The sequence below is a fragment of the Manacus candei genome, unplaced genomic scaffold (assembly GCF_025592945.1).
Source record: "Manacus candei isolate 608988 ecotype Guabito, Panama unplaced genomic scaffold, ASM2559294v1 h1tg000028l, whole genome shotgun sequence".
NCBI classification, from domain to species: domain Eukaryota; kingdom Metazoa; phylum Chordata; class Aves; order Passeriformes; family Pipridae; genus Manacus; species Manacus candei.
The window spans coordinates 6,401,005-6,422,828 of NW_026138076.1; the positions used below are offsets into that span (position 1 = coordinate 6,401,005).

At 37.3% G+C, this 21,824-nt stretch overlaps 1 protein-coding gene across 6 annotated transcripts in view; it reads right to left on the bottom strand.

Annotated features, from left to right (window-relative positions):
* PDS5A (PDS5 cohesin associated factor A) overlaps positions 1-21,824 on the bottom strand; it is an 86,654-nt gene that overhangs the window by 46,837 nt on the left and 17,993 nt on the right. For all 6 annotated transcript variants that reach the window (XR_007904894.1, XR_007904893.1, XR_007904892.1 and 3 more), the window contains exons 3-7: positions 6,902-7,105; positions 6,396-6,482; positions 5,538-5,635; positions 4,912-5,038; positions 1,069-1,149 (exon numbers count right to left, since the gene is read on the bottom strand). Coding sequence is in view for 3 of the 6 variants with exons in the window: in XM_051789915.1 (XP_051645875.1) it covers positions 1,069-1,149; positions 4,912-5,038; positions 5,538-5,635; positions 6,396-6,482; positions 6,902-7,105 (597 nt within the window). In the remaining 3 variants the exon portion in view is untranslated. The remainder of the gene's footprint in view (positions 1-1,068; positions 1,150-4,911; positions 5,039-5,537; positions 5,636-6,395; positions 6,483-6,901; positions 7,106-21,824) is intronic.

The following is a 21,824-nucleotide window of genomic DNA, read 5'->3' on the forward strand; positions in this document are numbered from 1 at the left end:
TGAAGATCATCAAATACTGAAAATGAAGCTTCTTCACCTCAAATCCTTTTTAAAGAACGCCAGATGGCTTTATGTTATGTTTTGTGATATTTGATAGTAATGTATGAAGGTTGTTAGTGATCTAACAGAAAGAAACTGAAAGTAGGCTAAAATATGAACTTTTTGGATTTGTTAAATTTTAATATACTTTATATACTTTCTATTAGATTCTGTGGGTTAATATTATTTGAGCAGTGCAAATGTTACAAAGCTATTACACACTTGAAAAAGAAAGTAAGAAGAATAGTATTAAATCAACTCAAACATTACCCTGTGTACTATCCTGTTTCCAGCTATGACTAATTAAAAAGCTTAAAGAAGGAGGGTAATTGGAAAGTGGTACTTGTTAGTGAGACTCCTGGTCTCACTTTTAAATACTTACTGATTAATCTTTTATGAATTTGTCTGATTTCCTTTTTAAACTACTCTGACTTTTACGAATTCTATTGGCTTTGGCACCAAGGAAAGGCAACAGAATGGATCAGACCACATTCCCCACAGACTGTAGTAGCTGTACTAACAGGCAGAATGCACAACTCTGACATTCAACAAGAAGAATTACAGTAGAAGTGAAAAACATAGTTCTTTCAGTCTTTATGACTACAGCAAGTTTAGAAGGGGAAAAAAAAAAACTCTAGCAAAGAGTTGGCAGTTTGAAATGCTTCATCCTAAAGCTTGGTATGAAATTTGGCTGTCTGGTTACTGGACATACAAAGTACTAGCAATTCCTTTTGTTGTAACAGGAGTTTTGGTGGTCATCTATTTTCACAGCCTTAATTTAGGTTTAACTTTAGACTGAGATGGGCAAAAATTAATTTCCTCTTCACTTATTTGATACATCCCACATACTTAACAACCACGTTAACAATACCCTATTTGGAAAATGGTATTCTTGTAGCTGCATTACAAAATGTGGCTTTTATTAACAATATTTACAAGGGAAAGAATCCCACCAAATTTGCAATAAATCAAGACAGTAACAAGAACACTTGCTACTTGTAGGTAACGTGGATTAACTAATTTACGTACATTGGCAATACAAGGTTCAATGGTCTGGACGGTCCTTTTCAACAGGACTTTTGCAAGATCAAATGCTTGTTTATTAAGGTTCTGAAATAAAGAAAACATAATAAAATTTTATAGAGACAAACTATTTCAGATGACTTTACTTTTCCCTCCCAACCTTAAAAACCCATGACTTTAGAAAGCTTTGTTTCACCACCAATCTATTTGTTTTCAAAGCTATACAAATTAAGTTACATTAATTCCACAACAACATACACAGAGAAATCGTAAAACTAGTTTTCCACACACTTAAGAAATCTAACCCAAAACCATCACTTCCTGCACATTAAGACTTTATCAGCTGTCACCTTTAGCATTGCATTCATAGCTATAAAAAGTTTTCACATGCAACAGCATTAAAAATTTTGAAGAAACATTACCATACTTTGAAAATTAATGTGCACCAAACTTTGCAACTGAAAAATGAACAACTCGAACTTAATATTTAAATGTAGTTTTGTTTCTCCCTCACATACCCATAAGAGGTACACCCTGCAGCAAAGTTCAGTCTTGTCTAGAGGGTAAAACTGTGCACTGATTGCTCCATGGTCTGTACCATATGCTCTGGGACAGCCCACAGTGAGCCCACAGAAAGCACTTACACTTGGGCAGAGTTAGCTGCAAACTTTCCAAGTAAACATTTGATTGCAACATGACAAATCTGAACATTGTTTTCATTACTCTTCAGCAAGATAAGGAATGTAACTGCACATCTGAAAAATCTGACTGTCCAAGTCTGCACAAATCCAATATGCAGTATCTCATATCATCTAGGGATTAATGATGCTTGGAGGAGGCAAAAACAGAAAGGAGGATTAGCTGATTGCCCTGAAAATTACAAATCACTGCAGAAAAAATGCAGGAAAAGCCTAGGGATGACTGATTCTTGGGAAGACAGTATTTGGCAAGTCCACATTGACAACGACTCGCTCATGTACTTTTAACTAATGAGATGACAAACTGAAAGACAGTTCCTCAACTGATAGTAAAGAGAAACAAATGGCCAAAGGCTCAAATAAGTATGTCCTCAGTCACCAAAGCACTAAACCGATGTCTCGTTACAGAAGACAGACATATATGTATCAACTCATCTCAAATTTTAAATAAACAAATAAATAAATAAATAATAATCCCAACACTTTCTTTCCAAACCAGACCACGATGAAAATCTTTTTGGCAGGTATGCCAACCTCATACAGAAAACATACTTTCTTTGGATTTTCAACACAAAGATTTCAAAGATTTCCACACAAACAAACCAGCAACCCAAATACATACACACAGAAAACCCGTCACAGTACCAAAGAACCAAACAACAAAACAGCCTAGAAAAGTAATATATCTACTGATGAAATAAACAACTATTAAAAATTATAAAAAAAAATTAATCTGTTAGGGAAATCAAACCCTGAAGGACTGGACTAGCCCTGCTGTAGAGGATGCAGAAAAAGTTACTGATTTTAAGCGCATAAAATATATGAAGACACGAATATGTTTTTAAGGAATAACTTTGATAGTAAGAATGTGAAGAAAAATATTCACTAAATAGTACTGCTTTTAAAGTTAATAAAAGGGACTACAGTCTGATGCCATAAGTAACCTGAGCAAAATGTGACTTATGATACTGCTATTGAAAATCTGGATTCACTAGAGGAGAATCACAATAGCACACACAGAGAATAATGTACACCATCATCACTTTATTGATAATGGATGTACAAATGAATATAATTTAGATGCTGAGGTAGATGTTACTTCATGTCTAATTAAAAAAAAAATAAAAGGAACAGACCACATTATCCAAAACACATTATTTCAGCTTCTTTACAAAGACAAACTTCCACTATTTCTTGCCACACTGTTAGTTTTATTATGTCATAGCAGAGAATGACTGGTATTTGACTGCTTTGCACAGACCTAAAAGTATTGCTATTGTATGTATTCTACAAGAAAATAAGTTTTTCAAACTATGGGGCTTCTGACTTACATACCTAAGGACAAACAATATAATCACAGAATTTCCTAGGAGATCTGTTCATGAAAGGAGAACATAATTACCACAGTCAAACTCTGCTAGGCAGATCAGACAGAAGAACCTTCTGGTTAGTTTTTTTTTTTAAATTACCATGGTAAAACAGTTTAAGTTCTGCTGTTACAGGAAACAAACAAATTAAAACGGACCAAAATACTGACCAAAGTACAATACTGAGCACTGACTACAGGATATTATTTGCTCAGTCAAGACCAAGAGTTGGTAAGGACTGGCACCAGTCCTCTAAGAGGCAGTGAATGTACAGTAAAACCCAATATTTACACCAAGTTTACCTCCCCCTTTATCAGAGCCTTGCTTATGCATTTCCTTCATTAGGCAGAACTATATGATTAAGCTAACAATGTTAATGCTGAAGGATCATATTTACTTTTACTTTGCCTAAACCAAGCAGTCACGACACACTGTTCTCTTGTACAAGGTTTACCAGGTCTTTGTATTGTCAGAGCAATGCCCACCACTGCCAACAGCATCACCCAGCACCTGACACACACAGCACCATTCCTCTATTCCATTCCTGATATCAACTGCCTATAATTGATTAGAAACAACTTACAAAGTGCAGTGTATTTTCGAAAGGACTTTATTATTATAAGAGGTCTCTCTGTTAGCAGCTTTAATAAGACATTATCTCATTGCTGTCAATGACTTGACAGAACGGTATTTCTGTCTCATGGTCATGACAGAAGGAATGCAAACTCGTCTCAGTCAATAGAATTTCACAGGTAAATGACAATGGCCACAGCTGAGACACTCCTGTGTAATGCATTCCCATGAATTCTCCCTCTTTAAGTAACTAAATGAATAATTCCTGCTAACTTAACTTTTATCTGCTAATTTAACTTTAATTATGTAATCATAGATGGAGCTGCCTTAATTTTGTCATTATTTTAAATTAATAAATGAACAAACAGAAAAACACGCTTGGTAATCAGAGCACAGTTCATTTACTCTAACTAATAAGTGAAACTTCCTGTACTCCATACAATTTTCATTAAGAAGAACAAGTGTTTTAGCAAGGAAATTTTCTTGGTCGATGCAAGGCAACACCAGCCTGCACTCATTTTCCCTTATTTCACAGCTAATGGAGTTGTGTTCATTCTCCTTTCAAATTTATTTTGGCATTACAATAAAGGTACTTCAAAAGCTCAGCTGCAGGTCCAGTGACCTACTCTTTGAGGAGGAGCTCATATAAGATTCCTCTAGGAAGGAGACGTGTGTACGCGTGTGTTTGTCACTTGGTCCCTTATAAGTGAGTTAAGCAGGTAAAGCCCATGGAAGGGGTGGGAAGCACAGCTAGGGAGGTGGAGGGAAGTCTGACTGGCAAGCTGAGGGGAGCAGCAAGACACCACAGAAGCCTTGGGGAAGTATTTCTTTTTCCTTTTTTTTAATTAAAAAATATTTCATATCTTGTCAATCATAAACCCTGCACCAAACCCAAAAAGCAAAACAACCGACAACACACTATCCTTAAGATATAATGTTTTCCTATTGCATTTACTTGAAAACACTATTTCAGTACAGAGATCCTGAGGCAGCAAGTAGGCACAATCTCTTGATAACGAATAATCTAGACACAGTTAATGAACAGCACCAAATAATTCCCAAAGGAAATTTTCAATCAACTTTTCCAAGACCGGGGGAAAATAAAACAGTTCTGATAGCTTAAGTGTGTGAAGAGATAAACAACATGCAAAAGGCAATAAAAATTAATGTTGTTATAATGGTATACTACTATAATATTTTATTTTGCAGACCTTGTGTGCAGGAATGAGGTTAATCAAAATCGAGTCCAGCAGCTCCTGAGTTACTCCATCGCCTTCCATGATGATAGAACTCATCAAATCCAGCATATGCATTTGTACCTTCTGGTTGTGGCTATTACTAAGATCATAAAGAATATTATCAACACTAAATTTTCAGACCCTGACAAATATTAACAGTACGGTCAAGAAACAATGTCTAACACTGTCCAGCTTGCCTTCCCTTACATTCTCCACATCTCAAACCTCAAAACCATTTTATGTGCCTTTCTTCTCTTACAGGAAGGTTAAAAAACCTAGAACAACCTAGCTCTGCTTTAAGTGAATCAAAATAAAAAAGACAATCACAGCCACAAAAGTAAAAATGTAGATAAATGAATCAGAATGAAGTATAGTTATAACATGGATAACAAATTTTAAAACACATCTACTTTCAGATGTACACCCCTCCATACCGTCAGTAATTCACACTCATTTGCTTTCCTTGTATCTCTTTGTTTGGACAAATAAAGACTTGTTCTGTTCAGACATATTTATCTGTAGACTATGATAGGATTCAGTCTACCCCCAAAATTGATGACATTTTGACCATTTAAAATAATGGAAGTAATTCAACTTACTTGATAACTGAAAAAAGAGTCCTAAAAAGCTGAATAAAAATTTCATTGCAATCTTCCAACTCAAAGCAGATGTTGTAAGATTTAACCCAAGCTAAATTCTAAAACAAAAAATAAGATATTCAGGCTATTACAACTTCATATTAAGTCACATAAATATAATCATGTTAGTTATAGGTTTTTTCTATTTAAGGAAAAAAAATATACAATATTCCCTTTGGGGAAGAGACTGGGTATTTGATTTGCATATAAAGAACTCCAAATACAAAGGGGCTTTGCCAGATATATCAAGAAAAAACTACATATAGAATAATCTGATTTCTTATGTATAAAACTCGATTGACAAAAATTGTTAATATATTAAGTTCCTATTTCTAGACTTTTTTCTTCATATGACAATTTTATGTATCAATAAAAGATTTACAAACAAGATACTATTTCTAAATGCATACTGAACCCTCCCCCCATTCTTGTCAAGAGTACTGTTTTGCAACATTTTTAAAGCAAAAATCTTATATCTCTTCTCCCATCATCCATATAAGCACACCTGCATTTTAATCAGCATTTGAAATTTTCTCTCTTGATACAAAAAACAGTGTATACATTAAAGGTTAAATGTTAATAAACACCAATCATTTCAACATGTCCTCAACTGCAGGCTAATGAACTTACTAAATGCAAACAGAATTATAACTACTAAAAGAAGCAATGCATTGAACTTCAGTGAGACTGGTGTGATTTACAGAATAAATTTCACAGGCATACTGGCACATCTGGAAAAATTACTGGAAAAAATACTCATGACACTTCTTAGGCTTGCAGAGCAAATGCCAGCTACTGAAAATTACAATACTGAGTTACCTCTAACAAGTAAAAGTATCTGTTAAATTGAGGGCTCTTCGTGTCCTCCAAGCCTTTCAATTGTCTTGTAATAAACAAGAATATGTCCTGTCAAAAAAACAATACAACCATTTAGTAGTGACATTTACCCATATTTTCAAACTCATGATATGAGAACTTTAAACTTTTTTTTAGGCATTGACAGATAGCTATTACCTACACAGACACTGGTCATATCCTCCAGTGTTCCTTTACATGTCTAGCCCTTAATTATTACACTGACTCACAGGATTAAAGCAACATGTCTTTAATAAAATTGAACATCAGTATAAATGGGAGTAAACCCAATTTTTTTTGTTTACTTTTCTGTTTGTTTTTTGGTTTTTTTTTGTTGTTGTTGTTTGGGGGTTTTTTGAGGGGAGTTGGTTGGTTTCATTTGGGGGGGGAGGAAGGGGAATGTGGTTCTGATTTTCCTCAGTAAGAGAATGGGGTAGGAAGAAAGCCTTTATTTTATAAAGCATTTTTACCTTAAGTTTGTCATGGGAAGTATATGGAGCTTCAGGAGCATAGATACGAAAGATATCAGCCAAGCAACATGCTACAAGGAGGCGCACATCTTTATTGGGATTCCTGAGGAAGAATTCAGATGCAAGGTGCAAGGCTAGTGGGAGATACTGCTGCTTCTCATCTTCTGAGTCCTGGTCCATATCCATGAATGTTTTTACCACCATCTGAAAATCAAAGGGGAAAAAAAATTGGAGTTCTTTCTGCTTTTATTCCTAATTACCAAACAATAATTTTTAAAAGAATGCAGTGCTATCAGTACATGTTCCGCTGCATAATCACAGTTGGTACTACAATTTTTTTGTTAGGACAAGTATCAGAAGAAGAGAAGTGTTAATCTGATATGTACGGGTTTGTTGAACTTGGTATTTTAAATTAAGACACCGAAAACCACTTTGCAGCTCTACTCAATTCTGCCAATCTTGGTCTGAGGTAGAGCACAGAAGCTGCACACCGATGAGGTTGGACATGGCAGCATTTCTTCCTCAAAGCAGTCCCACTGCAACTGAAAGTGAGGACTCACCTCAGCATAAATACTCCAAGGGGCTGTACGCCATCTGGCCTAACACAGGGCTACAGTATAATACTGCTGCTTTAAGAGCTATGCCAAGACTTGAGAGGAGCCTAAGAGGCCACTCTTAATACTCTGCCTGTATCGAGGCACAGAGTTCAAGAAGCACTTTACATATGCACAGTCATTCTATCTGTTTTAAATAAACTATAATACCAGACAATAATTTGATCCCTCATGTAAAATAAGTCTAATAATGCAGATCTTTTCTTTCTGCATACTGAAAACTGCATCTATACCCTTATCAATATAATGAAAAAATTAACTATGTGGTTTCCTTGTTTCCTCTAGCATGGCTAAGAAGAAATGCCACCAAAATTGTTTATTTTTTATTATTATACAACTTCAGTTAATAGAAACTTCTCAACATAATAATTTGGCAAAACTGAACGCGAAAATTTAGTTTGAAGAAATACAAAGTTGCAGATTAGTTTTTGGAATAGGGCTTGTTAAAAGGATGAGAAGGACTCCTAGGATGTCAGCACAGAACAGGCAGATGTGCCAGAGAGTCTTAGTATGATGTTAATGAAATCGATCTTTGTGTTTCATTTCTCCTGGTCACCTGAGCATCCTTAGAGTAAAAATTGTGAAGGACAGTCACATTGCATACCAGTAGCATACCCACTACAGACACACATTAAAGAGATTCATGAGTAAATGCAAAATGATAAATCTTGATGGGTCAAATTCACCTCTAGAATAATAACAGTAAAACACAAGAGAAGACTAAGTTCGCACAACTAATAAACACATCTCTAACCAGAATTTTTTTGTTATTGTGTCATTCAAATGACACTAAGGTTGTTTCTCCACTATTAAGCATGTCCCTGCTTCCATCATGAAAATGCTGTCTTTCAGCTTCACCTCCTTTTTGAGTTTTGAAATACAGTTTCAAGCTCAGTAGATCTTACAAATGAAATGTTTGACAGCAACCTTTCCTACAGTACATTACTTAAAACTCCTTTTTGATTTCTATAAATGTACGAGTACAATCTTTCATGAAGCAACTTACTATAAAAACAAAATTCAAGAAAGGAAGAGAGAGGAGAAAAACTCTACACAACAACAAACAGAAAAAAAGAGAACTTTACAGCTACAGCCCATAAAGACACAAATTTTATCTGTATTGGTCTGTTTCACTAAAAATATTCTTAAGCTATGTTTTCTGCTGAAAGCACAAAGCCACCCTTCTGACAGCACAGGTCTGTCTGTTACAGGGCCACTTATCACCGTGCCCTGGGGCGCATCAAGCACAGTGTCCACAGCCAGTCCATGGGGGTGATTGTCCCGCTCTGTTCTGGGCTGGTCTGGCCTCACCTCGAGTGCAGGGGGCAATTTTGGTCACCACAGTTTAAGAAGAATATAAAGCTATTAGACAGTGACTAGAGGAGGGTCACAAACATGAAGGGTCTAAAGGCAAAGATGTATGAGAAGCAGCTGACGTCACTTGGTCTGTTCAGCCTCAAGAACAGCAGTCTGAGGGGAGACCTCACTGCAGTTACAACTTCCTCATGAGAGGAAGAGCAGGGACAGGCACTGATCTCTTCTCTGTGGTGACCAGTTGATATGGTTTGAAGCTGGCTCCCTGCCAAGTCTCCAAACCTTACCACAAGAAGTGTCCCCCCCCCCAGACCTCAGGGAGAAGAGGGAGAAAACAACTAAGAAAACCCGAAACGAGAGAGACAGCTAAAGTGATATATATAAATATATATAAATATATTTACACTTATGTTACAGTTATATACAATTGAAATATATACAATTTCACAAGGGAACGGTAAGGGGGAAGGGAAAAGGAACAAAACCAAAATAAAATATATATATATCCTGATTAGTAACCCAATATCTAACAACTAAAAGAGTTAGCAAAGAAATATCTCACTACTCTCCTGGGACAACCGAGAGTCGCTCCGGAACGATCGCCGGTAACCTCTGTCTCCCAAGGTCGACAAGGCCTTACCAGGCCTCGCTCCCCAACACGGCAGACTCAACAGCAGGGAACCTGCACCTCCAAGCTGCCGGAAGGAAAGAGAGTGAAGGTCTCTCCTCCTTTCTTCTTATAGTCCAGCTTACATAAAAATTGTAGGGAATACTGGGTAAATCTGGACCTTTCCTTGGTTACAAACTGGTCACCAAGGAAGGCCTAGGCCAAACTATCACACCAGTGACAAGGACCCAAGGGAATGGCCTGAAGTTGTGTCAGGGGAAGGTTTAGGTTGGATATTAGAAAAAGGTTTTTCACCCAGAGGGTGGATGGGTACTGGAACAGGTCCAAGAAGCATTTTGCCCATGTTCTTGGGAACGTGGTGTAATTTTTGGGGTTGTCCTGTACAGGGAAAGGAGTTGGTCTTGATGATCCTGACGGGTCCCATTCAAGTCAGTATATTCTGTGATCCCCTGTTCCCTTCCTAGATCACCTGTCCTGCTCAAGAATTAAAAAAGCAGATAACATACTCTTCAAAACCTACCAGATTCTTTCAATCAGGAAGGTGTTAAAAAAAAACCAACAAACCCTCAACAAAACCCCAACACCCCAACAACAAAAAATCCAATCACAATCAAATTAAAAAACCCAATACCATCATCAAATCAAAAAACATGACGAAAAAAAACCACAAATCCCAACCAGCAACAAAACCCACACCACACATGCTCTCTCTCTGCTTGTGGCAGGACAAGGAATAATGGCCTTAACTTGCAGCATGGGATTCAGACAACTACTGTGGAAGGCTTTACAAAAATGGTAGAAAGGTCTAAAAGATCTGTAGATCCTGATAAACTGTATCTGTACCATATCAATTTATCTCAACAAAGTTCTTATCAGTCATTCTACCCATTTTATAGATTACCTATATAAGCAAACTTTTGATCTTCCCCATAAGACCAATCTCCTTTCTCCATACCCTTCTAGATCACATCTCCATACCCTGAGATCTTTCTTTAAAGTCTCATATTCATATGACAATATGCATAAATCTTGCATTTATCCCTTCTCTGATATGTCCAAAACAGATGAGGTAAAGCAGCACAGTGCTGAGAAAATTCACACAACTTTCCCATTTGATTAACAAAATGTTAGGATATTCTGGGATTAAAGTAAAGAAACTAGTCTTTCACACTGTCTTGCCTGTTTGAAAATACACCAAGTCTTACAGATTTTCTTATGTTGCTCTTGCATTCAGAAGGAATGCATAAAATTCAGCATATTTATCCAGTCCTTCCCAAAAATCTTCCTTACATTGTATTGCACATAGGTTCTATTCTTTGTATATTTCCTATAACTCCATTACACTTCCTGTTACGAATTATGAGCTTTCTCAAAGAAATTAAAGAAAGAAAAAAAAGCAGCAGTATGTAAGTTGCATGATGCCTAACAAATACTGATAACCTCTTAAAGGAAGTTTTAACATCTTATAAAGAACTGGTTGTAACTGATTTAGGAATATTTTTAGTTAAATTTTTTCTAGCCTTAACACTGCAATACCAGTATTACTTATGACAGTTAGAAATTTATCCACTAAAAGAATTTACTCACGAAATTGAAAACCTAAAACAAACTCTACAGATACAAAAAGACTAAAGGTTCAAATAATTTAAGGTTTTAAATTTCCAAACTGGAAACCACTCCTTATCATGCTAAGATAGTTTCTATTTCTAGAAAAAGTGATCAAACCGTTAACAGGAACTCACTACTTTTTCAAATTACAGTACTATTGTCTAACTGCTGTACAATCAAAACAACTCTAACTAGAACACTAATATTCACTTATATAAAAACCTACAGACTTAACAGCTTTCACCACAAAAAACTGTCACTGTTCTCTGTGCAAAAAGCAGGAGACAGAAGTATTCTTTAAACACATTAATGTAACATCATCAATTCTTTTCCAAACAGTTAAGGACTCAATTAAAGCACTAACTGCTAGACAAATGTAAACAAAACACAGCTATGCACATTCATTATTAAATTCATTCTGTACTGCTTTTGATTTAATGCATCTCCATTAAATTGTCACATACTTGTGCTTTACTTAGCTTGCAAAAATGAAACTTAAAACTATCTAGAAACTTTCATTATTGGCACTTTTACCATATTACCTTGAAATTCTAACTATCAGATCAAGATTTTACTCTCCCAGGATCTGCAAACATGTAAGTGAAATAATCTAACTCTAACATTGAAGAAATGCAAATGCCTTCATTCAAAATAGCAAGAACAGCTAAATGAAGACTGCTTAAGTCACTCTTAGCATGTTACAAACATATTGAAAATTAAAGAAGTTAAAGTTTTCAGGGAGGTATTCATCTGATTGCATCAACCACGCAGCAAGCCAGTCACTCTGGGTTACCTTTTCACCCATGAGAGAGAAATGCACAGACCTTGACTGAGTTCAAGCACAGATGTCTATAATGACATTTACAGATGTCACCTCAGTTTTGCCCTGGAACTCTGTGCTGACCATGAAAGCAGTTCAGTGTGACCAGATGCCTGAAAAGAGGTGAGATGAACACTGGCAGCTTCTTGTGAGGCTGTCGGCCTCTCAACTGCTTAGAAACACATACCAGAGGTTGCCAAAGCACTGCTCACAGACTGCCCACACCTCATAGGCAGCTTATGTGTAGCCTGTTTTCAAAGACATTAAATCAGCATGGTAGCTTGCCCTCATGTGACTCAGCTGCATGTGGCTCTTGTGCAAGATCTATGCCTCGGATGGAAATACTAACTTTTGCTGTTCAGATCTGTAGCTTTGGGCACATGGTTTGTGGGATCAGGAAGATCAACTGCTGCTGAAACTTACTGATGACTCCAGTATGACAGGGAGAAGAGTTACATAAACAACGAGAGAGACAGGGTAATCGGTAGAGAGAAGACAAACCAGTGCTTGCAGAGAAGAAGCAGGAGGCAGATCTACAAAAGCCTTGCTGCAGCTGGCAGGCCAAACACCAACCTGCAAGCCAGTCACAGCAGGGGGAAGATGTGTGCAGGTTGCACTTGTTGTACTCTTCTTACAATGGCTTATTCGAAGGATTCCAAAAGTAGTAACATTTAACCACCACCAGTTTGTAAAAAGACCAGAAAAAGATACTCAATATTTTAAAATTTTGTAATCATCAAAAGAAGAAATTTGGCAATTGAGAGAATTTGATACCATTTGTCATAATGGGAATACTATCAGAAGTTAACTTCAGTACTAAGGTTAAATACAAAACATATTTGTAAGTAAAGCATAACCAAATGGATGTGAGCCCAGATGACACTTCAAGAGTTCAGACAACTCTGTGAGAGATGCCAAGAAAAGGCTAAAATTACAGTACACCCAAATCTAGCAATTTTCAGCTGCCATCCGAGCGTTTTTACATTTTTTTCCTCACATGATTTAAGCAGTACTAGAGGCAATTCTTACCACTATTAACAATAAATTATAGTCTTTGTTTAAAGATCTCCGTGTAAAACACAACAAAATCCACAGACATGCATTTTTGAAAAAAAATACTTCTACATGGTGCATATTTAGGATGAGAAATTTTGGTCTCCCTCAGATACAATCCTATCTGTCAGCCAGAAGTACCAAACAAACATGGAAGAGACATTATTGTGTGGATAGAAACAAAAAGAAAAGATATCAAAGTATTCAAATCAAGAGGATCAGATCATTGTTATTCCAGAATCTTTAAATACCTGACAAATGATATCATAAACTTAGCACCACAGGTTTTGTTGGCTTTTCTTAAAAGACACAACAAAACAAACCCCAAACAAGAAAACCCAACCACAACACCAAAAAATCCCAACAACAAACCACACACACATACACACCACCACCACCTCCAAACAAGGAAGATACCAACTAGCCAGAAATTATCAAATATTAACATAATGATCAAGAAAAGAGATCTTGCCAATACATCCAACAGGTTGACATCAACAGAATTTCATAATACAAACCAAATCCGGAAGGGTAAATAAACAAAGAAAAACAGGGTAGCACATAAAAAATAAATTACTTTGCTAACCCTCATCTTGTAACAGCTCGTGCCTTCAATAAGATAATCAACACTCTACACAACACCAACCATGACAAGAAATTTGTCCAAGTGTCAAGAATGGCATTACACTGAGCCACATGGAAAATGAGAATGCTGCAAGAGATGAAGATTAGTGCGACATTGTCTCCTTAGCTCCTCGGTGTTAAACTGAAAGGACACTTTGGACCTGAATGAATTTACTCGTGCAGAATGGTAGGAATGGATGGTAATGACACAGTTACAGACTGGCAATAAAGGACAGGATATTACATGAGAACAGAAACGCCAAAAATTGATTGCTGGTAAATGGTCTCATGTTTAGCTCTTAAATCCAAGAATTTATGCTATTAAGAGCTTATCAGCTGGAAACAACAGGAGAGAGGAAAGATGGACATTTATTAAGCAATTGTAAGGAAATTATGAGCCAACAACAGGCTATGTGCATGAAAACAATGAAAATGCAATTGCAGGACATGACAGAAGAAGGAAAGGAAGAAACAGCAATACAACTCACGAAATGCTAAAAATACTAAATGCTGATTTGAAACACATTACTTAGGTCTGATTACCCTCATTGATTAAAAAAAAAATAAAATTGAAAAGTATATAAGGTGGCTACCAAAGGAGTCACAAAAGCCTTTTCTTGTAAGAGGATATTTACCAGACTGTGCTAATTAACCTACTGAAACAACAGTTGAAGGTCTCTCTTTGAGGCCAGCCCTGTATAGACAGTATCTGTATTGATGATCTGGACAAGGGGATTGGGTGCACCCTCAGTTCACAGACAACACCAAGTTCGAGCTGGTGAAGGGTCTGGAGCACAAGTGTTACGAGAAGCAGCTGAGAGAGCTGGGCTTGTTTAGCCTGAAGAAGAGGAGGCTGAGGGGAGACCTTATCGCTCTCTACAACTATCTGAAAGGAGGTTGTAGGGAGCTGAGGGTTACCTTCTTCTCCCAGGTAACAAGCAAAGGGACAAGAAGAACAGTCACAAGTTGTGCCAGGCGAGGTTCAGATGGATATTAGGAAAAATATCCTTACTGAAAGAGTGGTCAAGCAGGAATCACCATCCCTGGAAGTGTTTGTAAGCGTGTAGATGGGACATGGTTTAGTGGTGAACACAACAGTTCACCACTTGTTGCACTGGTTGGACTAAATGATCTGAAAGGTCTTCTCTGACCTTACTGATTCTATAATCCTTTCAGTATGCTTTAAATACAGGAGTGCCACTCACGCTCTGGAAAAACACTGCAAGTAGAAATGGGTAGAAAACAAGCCTGCAGGATCTCCGGCTTCAGAATGGGGGCTGCTTTCTGACCATGGAAGCATGTGTCATGGAGCAGCACCTGCTCCCAGGGTTCACTTCATTGCAAACAACTCCTTCTCAGGGCCCACCCAAGGAACTACAGCCAGTCAGTCTCACCTCTAAGATCATGGAGCAGATCCTCTTGAAAACTATGCTAAGGCAAATGGAAAATAAGGAGCCGACTGGTGATAGCCAACATGGCTTCCCTAAGGGGACAATTTCGGTGGCATTCTGCAATGGGGTTAGTGTTGGTGGATCACGGAAGAGCAAATGATGTCATCTACCTAAACGTGAGCTGAGCATTTGACACTGGCCCAGAAAACACCATTGTCTCTGAACTGGACTGTGGCATTCCTCAGGGATGGTATCAGGACTGGCACTGTTTAACACCTTTGTTGGGGACACAGACAGTGGGACTGAGCGCACCCTCAGCGAGTTTGCCAACAACACTGAGCAGTATGGTGCAGTCAACAGGCTGGAGGGAAGGGATGCCATCCAAAGGGACCTTGACAAACTTGAGGGGTGGGCCTGTGCAAATCTCAAGTTCAGCAGGGCCAAGTACAAGGTCTTGCAGCTGGGTTGAAGTAATTTCAGAAACAAATACTGAGTGGAGAATGAATTGACAGCAGCCCTGAGGTAGATGAGAAGGTCAGCATGACCTGGAAAGGTGCATTTGCAGCCCAGAAAATCAATGTATCCTGGGCTCCATCAAAACCAGTGTGACCAGAAGGTTGAGGGAGGTGACTCTGCCCCTCTACTCCTCCCTGGTGAGACCCCACTTGGAGTGCTGCATCCAGCTCTGTGGTCCTCAACACAGGAAAGACATGGACATTTTGGAGTGAGTCCAGAGAAGGCCACCAGGTTGATTAGAGGGCTGGAGCACCTCTCCTGTGAAGACAGGAAGAGAGAGTTGGGGCTGTTTGGCCTAGAGAAGTCTCCAGGAGGACCTTATAGCAGCCTTCCAGTACCTAAAGGGGGCATACAAGAAAGCTGGAGAGGGACTTTTCACAAGGACGTGTAGTGACAGGACAACAGGGAATGGCTTTAAACTGAGAAAGGGTAAGTCTAGATTAGATATTAGGAAGAAAATTCTTTACTGTGATGGTGGTGAGACACTGGAACAGGCTACCCAAAGAAGCTGTGGATGCCCCTTCCCTAGAAGTGGTCAAGGCCAGGCTGGATGGGGCTCTGAGTAGCCTGGTCTAGTGGAAGGTGTCCCTCATGGCAGGGGTTTGGAACTAGGTGATCTTTAAGGTCCCTTCCAACCCAAATCACTCTATGATTCTATGATATGAGAATCATAGAATCAATGAACTGGAAAGGACCTGAAACATTCTTGTGAAGTTCTGCTGCTGTCACAGCAGCTGTAAAATGAAAAGTAGCACTCCCTGTCCGGTACTATTAGTAACCCCTGAAAAAATAAATTTTATTGCCTGATTTTCACTACAAAGTCTTTAATCTATGCTCTCTGACAAGACATGTAAGCAGCTTTGAGTAACTCAGGGCAGGAGGGAAATGAAAAGTTGAATAAAATATTATATAAAGCATTTTCTAAACTCTTTGGGGCAAAGACTATTTGTTTCCTTCTTTACATCCTGCTCACCAAGTGAAGCCAATGACCAGGGTTTCCAGGTGTGATTACAAATGTATCATAGGACATGTAAAGGTGATGCAGGAATAGCAATGGTAGTCTGTACAGTGATATAGTCCTCTGACTGGGCAAACAGTTTAACTGGCTATCCTTCCTCTGGGGACTAACCTACACTAGGCTTCTCTTGAGAGCTTTGCCCAACTGACACATCACATGCAAAGAAGTCACAGATCTGTAATTTACCACTATCTTCACACTGGTAAAACGACATATTCTGTATTATTTTCCTTGCATCAAGCAACTCCAACTATTTTCCAAGAGCCCAAATATTAAATTTATTTAATGTATGAAAAAGCAGAAAGACTGGTTACTATGTGTAATAAAACCCTATATACTGAGCAGTTAATTCAGAGATTATTTGAGGTAACTTCCTTGACACACATTTTTGAGTAACTACATAGTGAATGCAAATATCACACATATACAGAATCCTAATCAAAACAGGACAAGTACTGTTACCAATTTGTGAGAGAGGTTGTTCAATTACCCACATCTTACATCTTCATAACCAGCACACAGCAGAATTCCGGTTCTGTTGTAAAATTAGAAGATTCCCCACAGTAAAATAAATGCAACAGATGCGTGAGGAAAAGGCAAATAAAATGAAAAAAATCACGTCTTAATCCCAGGTAGCTGTAGTATTGGTTCCTTGTGACATGGAGATCCAGTTTAACCACCTGCAGCCACTATCTCCTCCCTTTCCCATGACTCACCCTGCCCTGCCTCTGGACATGCAGTGCCACAGCACACTTTGCACTGGACACAACACTTGCTGAATAACTCCATGAGTCAATTTAACCTATTAATCTGTCTGAAAAACTCCCTGGAAAAAGTCCTGGATAATTTTCTGACGGGCACAGTTAGATCACAGACATATCTGATACATTCCAGAGTTAGCAGAAGGGAAGGTAGATAGAATTCAATGGCCAAGACCAGGAAGGGAAGAATTACTTAGTCTTCCAGTGCACAAACTCTTAAAAAACAATCTGACAGTGACACAAATTCTTGAACTTAATAGCGGTAAGCACATGAAGCCTGAAATGGGCAGCTATATCCGAGTCCTAGTAGGCTGCCAGAAAATTTACCTGTACCTCTATTCAGTAGAAACTGGCATAAGCTGTGATCACTGATCATTTTAAATTCAAGGTCTCAAAAATACATAGTTACAGTAATTTTCAAAACTCGTATGCAATGTATCAATTAACTTACTCGTTTTAATTTAATGATGTATTTCCTGGGTTTGTATCACGACCTGAGACAGCAGAGGTTCCCCATTCACCTTTCTAGGCCACCACTTTCTTTGCCTTCCAGGTTCTTATCATTCTCATCACATCCTCATCTCACAGCTTTGGAGGCAAAGATTTACTGTAACTTCAGTATTGCACTTATATTTCATTTATATAAGGGATGCATAACACCCATAGTGTTTACCATTTGGCTCCTTAGCCAGCATTAAATTCTATAAGATTTTTCAACAGAAGCTTTTGAGTCAAAGATTTCACTAAGTGCTCTTGACTGATACATAAGTATCTCCTGATTTAGTCCTTTACAACTTCATGAAGTCAGTAAAGAGTTTTGTTTTCTCTCACTATTTGTTACCTTGCTTTAATCAACATTGAACCTAAAAGCTTCCACTTGGATTCGCCCCACTCAAATTATCTCACTTAACAGGAATTCTGCGAAATTCTCCCTGGTTGTGATGAACACCTCATCACATTTCCCAAACAGCTATAAGGTTTTCAAGTGTGCAGAGTACTATCCAACATAGGTCACTGTATGGTTTGTCAATAATAAAAATTATTTACTGATATTTACTTTTTGCTTACAATCAGCTTTTAATGCATGACAATACCTGGCTACTCAATTCAAGACCTTTTTAAGTTGTTTTAGCATAAGAAACATTGAGAAGTATTCCTAGTTTGGCCTTACCAATACTGAAATCCTGAAGGTATTTTATTATCCCAGTTTTAAACTGTTTCACACAATTTTCTATGACACAAACTATAATACTGTGGGATCAAATCACCCATTTTAACAATGTGTGTATACTTCTCAAATAATGAAAAGACAGTGCATATACTTATCAGCACATGATCTTTTAATATTAATACTATTCTTGATCTCTTACACATTCATGATTTAAGTGTAGTGCCAGAGCACCAATTTTTATTTTAATTTTTTTAAGCAATTCAGTTTTCAGCAGTATTTATTACCAGTCTTTATTACTGGGAAGATTTGTCATGGAATTCTTTACACTTTTCCTGCCAAAGATTAACAATTGAAATACTCTAAGAAGGTTCATAAATTAAAACACTGAAAGTCATCTAAGTTTTCAGAAACTTCACTTCCACATACGTAGATACATAAGAGTATTTGCAGAGGGACTTGAAAGAGCCTATTTTTTAAAACATTCTAATGATAATTCAAGACATCATCAGTTAGAAGCATTTCATTAACTAGTCCTTTTTCCCTAGCTATACTGGCAAGTGTTATATGTGGCTGGGGCAAACCCCAAAAATTCTTAAAATCGTATCCTCATGGTGCGGTAGTTCCTATTTCCATATGAAGTTTCCCAAGTACTTTGATAATAGCATCCAGATGTTAGAGAGAATTCTTTATAACCAATTCACTGCTGGGTGATAATTCATTTCCTCTTCCAAAGAGAAAGTGGTGCTGGACAAGAACAAAAATGGCATTTGCATTTCTACTGTGAATTGACTGTAAGGATTCATTTTGAAGTGAGTATTTAAGGATCAGTTCTCACAACGCAATTATGCGTTAGAGTTTCACATTAAAACACAACTAGAGAGCTATGCTGCCAGCAATACTGATGTTTTAAAGACTATATTCATGTCTTTTTCTACGCTGCAGTGCAGATGCATCCCATGGTACATGATAGTCTTCCTGACTCAGTCATCCAAAAGTGGGGCATGTATAAAGCACACCACGCTGTTCCCTACTTGTGTTTCAACACAACCAAAAAATGAGTCCAAAAAAAGATATTTTTTTCTAAGAAAACCGAGTTTTTCTATTTCAGCAATCTTGTAAGTGGTGCTGAGTTGAAAATTTGCTATACCTATCGAAGCATAAAATTATGTGAAATATTTGTACCTCAATCTTTAACTCTGATTGGACAGTCTGTAGCAGTAAGAGAAAAAAGGCATTAAAATTTCTTTCATGGACCTCATTTAATGTCCAGTAATCACACATAATACCATCACACTCAGTAGCACCAGAAGGTACCATGGTCAACAAGAAAATACTCTTCAGCTGTAACACTAATCTTTCTGGTTTCTTTAGGAGCCAGATTCCACTGCGCCTTAGGACTGAAAAATCAGGGGACAAATAATGTGAAACTCCAGCATGAACCATACCTAGTGACAAAACTGCACTAAAAATTTTTGGCTATGCTGCTGTCACTTACTGGAGTCATAGTACGAGACTGTCATATGACTACATAGAATGCAGAAACTGAGTTTCCATTCCCATGTGAAAGGCTGGACAAAAATCAGAACTGTAAAACTGTAAAAAGCCTTCATCTTTCACAATCAAAACTAAGACTACCAACGAGCAAGAACTACAAAAAACCCCTAACCAACAGCACATCAAACCAGAACAAGCTCCTCAGAAGGCACTGGTTGACGTGGACACTGCAGAAAACTTCTGCCAGCAGCTGGTGAGGAACCAGCTACTGCACCTACCAAACTACATGCACTGCTGCAAAGAATTTCTATTCAGATGAATTATCCTTCTCCAATGAAGCACTATTTTACCAGAAAATTTGGCTACCTGTTGCACACAATTATCTGTATTAGAAATACAAAAAAACCCCACAGCTTTGCCTTCAGGCAGGTACCAAGCTCAGAACTAAGGCACTACAGAATGGACTGAAGGCAAAACACAACAATTTCCTTACTCTGCGTGCATCTTGTGGTTTCATTTTATTTTAAAGCAGCCCCATTAAAAACAAAGTTTCTGGAAAATCTTGAAGCACAGGAAAAAATTGATGCCTAAAAAACTGGACCTGAAACATATCTGAGAATGGTTTCCTGTTTGTAAGTCTTATTTAATTCTTTAATGAGGAGGAAGAAAATTATGTCTAATAAGTATATGGAAAGCACTGTATTCATAGAATTCATTTAGTAAGCCTAAATTATTTTACTGTGAATAATTACAAGTATCCCTAAGTAGGAGACTGATTTCTGATACATGTAAAATGAACAAAAATAATAAAAAAATATTTTAAAGAAATTTTCCATTGTAAATATTGTCATTAAAATGAGGTGGGAGACTAAAGGAAAAATAAGACACTATTATTGCTTATATAAGGATAGGAAAGCCAAATCCACAGTGCTCAGCAACAGGATGATGATAAAGACAGAATAATTATGTGTACGATATTCACTTTCTGAGAAATAAGCCTCTAAAATTAATATGATAAGTCTGTGCATTTTATTATAATGTAAGTAGCAAAGAACAATATGAAAATTCTTCAAGAAATTCATATTACCACCATAACTGGCAATATTAAAAGCAGATAAATATTTCAAAATTAATATATTTATAGAAAGCATTTTGATGGACTTTACATGACAGTATTTAAAATGTTGTTTTTTAATGTTTTTACTGTACATTTTATGATATAGTATTTCAAACTAAAATGTAGTCTTTTCCATTTTGGGTATGGGAGTAATTGCATTTGTATGTCCAAGGAAAAAATAAAAATGAAAAATGAAAAGACAGAGGCAGGAGAGCAAGGAAAAGAAAGGAAGACAGAAAAAACCCCAGGTTTTCCCATCATGTCTCTATCTCATACCTATTTTTATTTGCTGAGTCTTGACATTTACACCCAATCACCAGTAAGAGGACTATGTTTTCACTTGTTTCTAACTTTGCTAAACATTTTAGTGGTATTTTCAAGCAATATTGCTACCTTGAGCTGATTGAAAATTATCTCCCATCCAAAATATGTACTCTGTTTACAAAATCATGACTCTCTTTTTACCCAACTGAAGAAAAAACAACCAAATTACTGCTTTTACAGAGCACTATTATTCCTTTCTGGATTAGGAATACCGTTTTAGAAGACAGTATGTCAAATCCCAGAGTAGTGGTGACTTCATTGATTTTAGGTAGTTATTTTAATTATGGGCTAATAAAGTCTTGTCTGGGAATTCTCTAATATTTTGAGAACTTCAAGTAACTCCTGGTTTCCATAAGAGTTCTGCAACTATTTTGCCTATCAGTTCCATCAAATTCCTTCCCTTGGATAGCTAGAGAATGACCGTAATGCTGTACCTGTCCCTCAACATTCCTCATATGTAATCACACAGC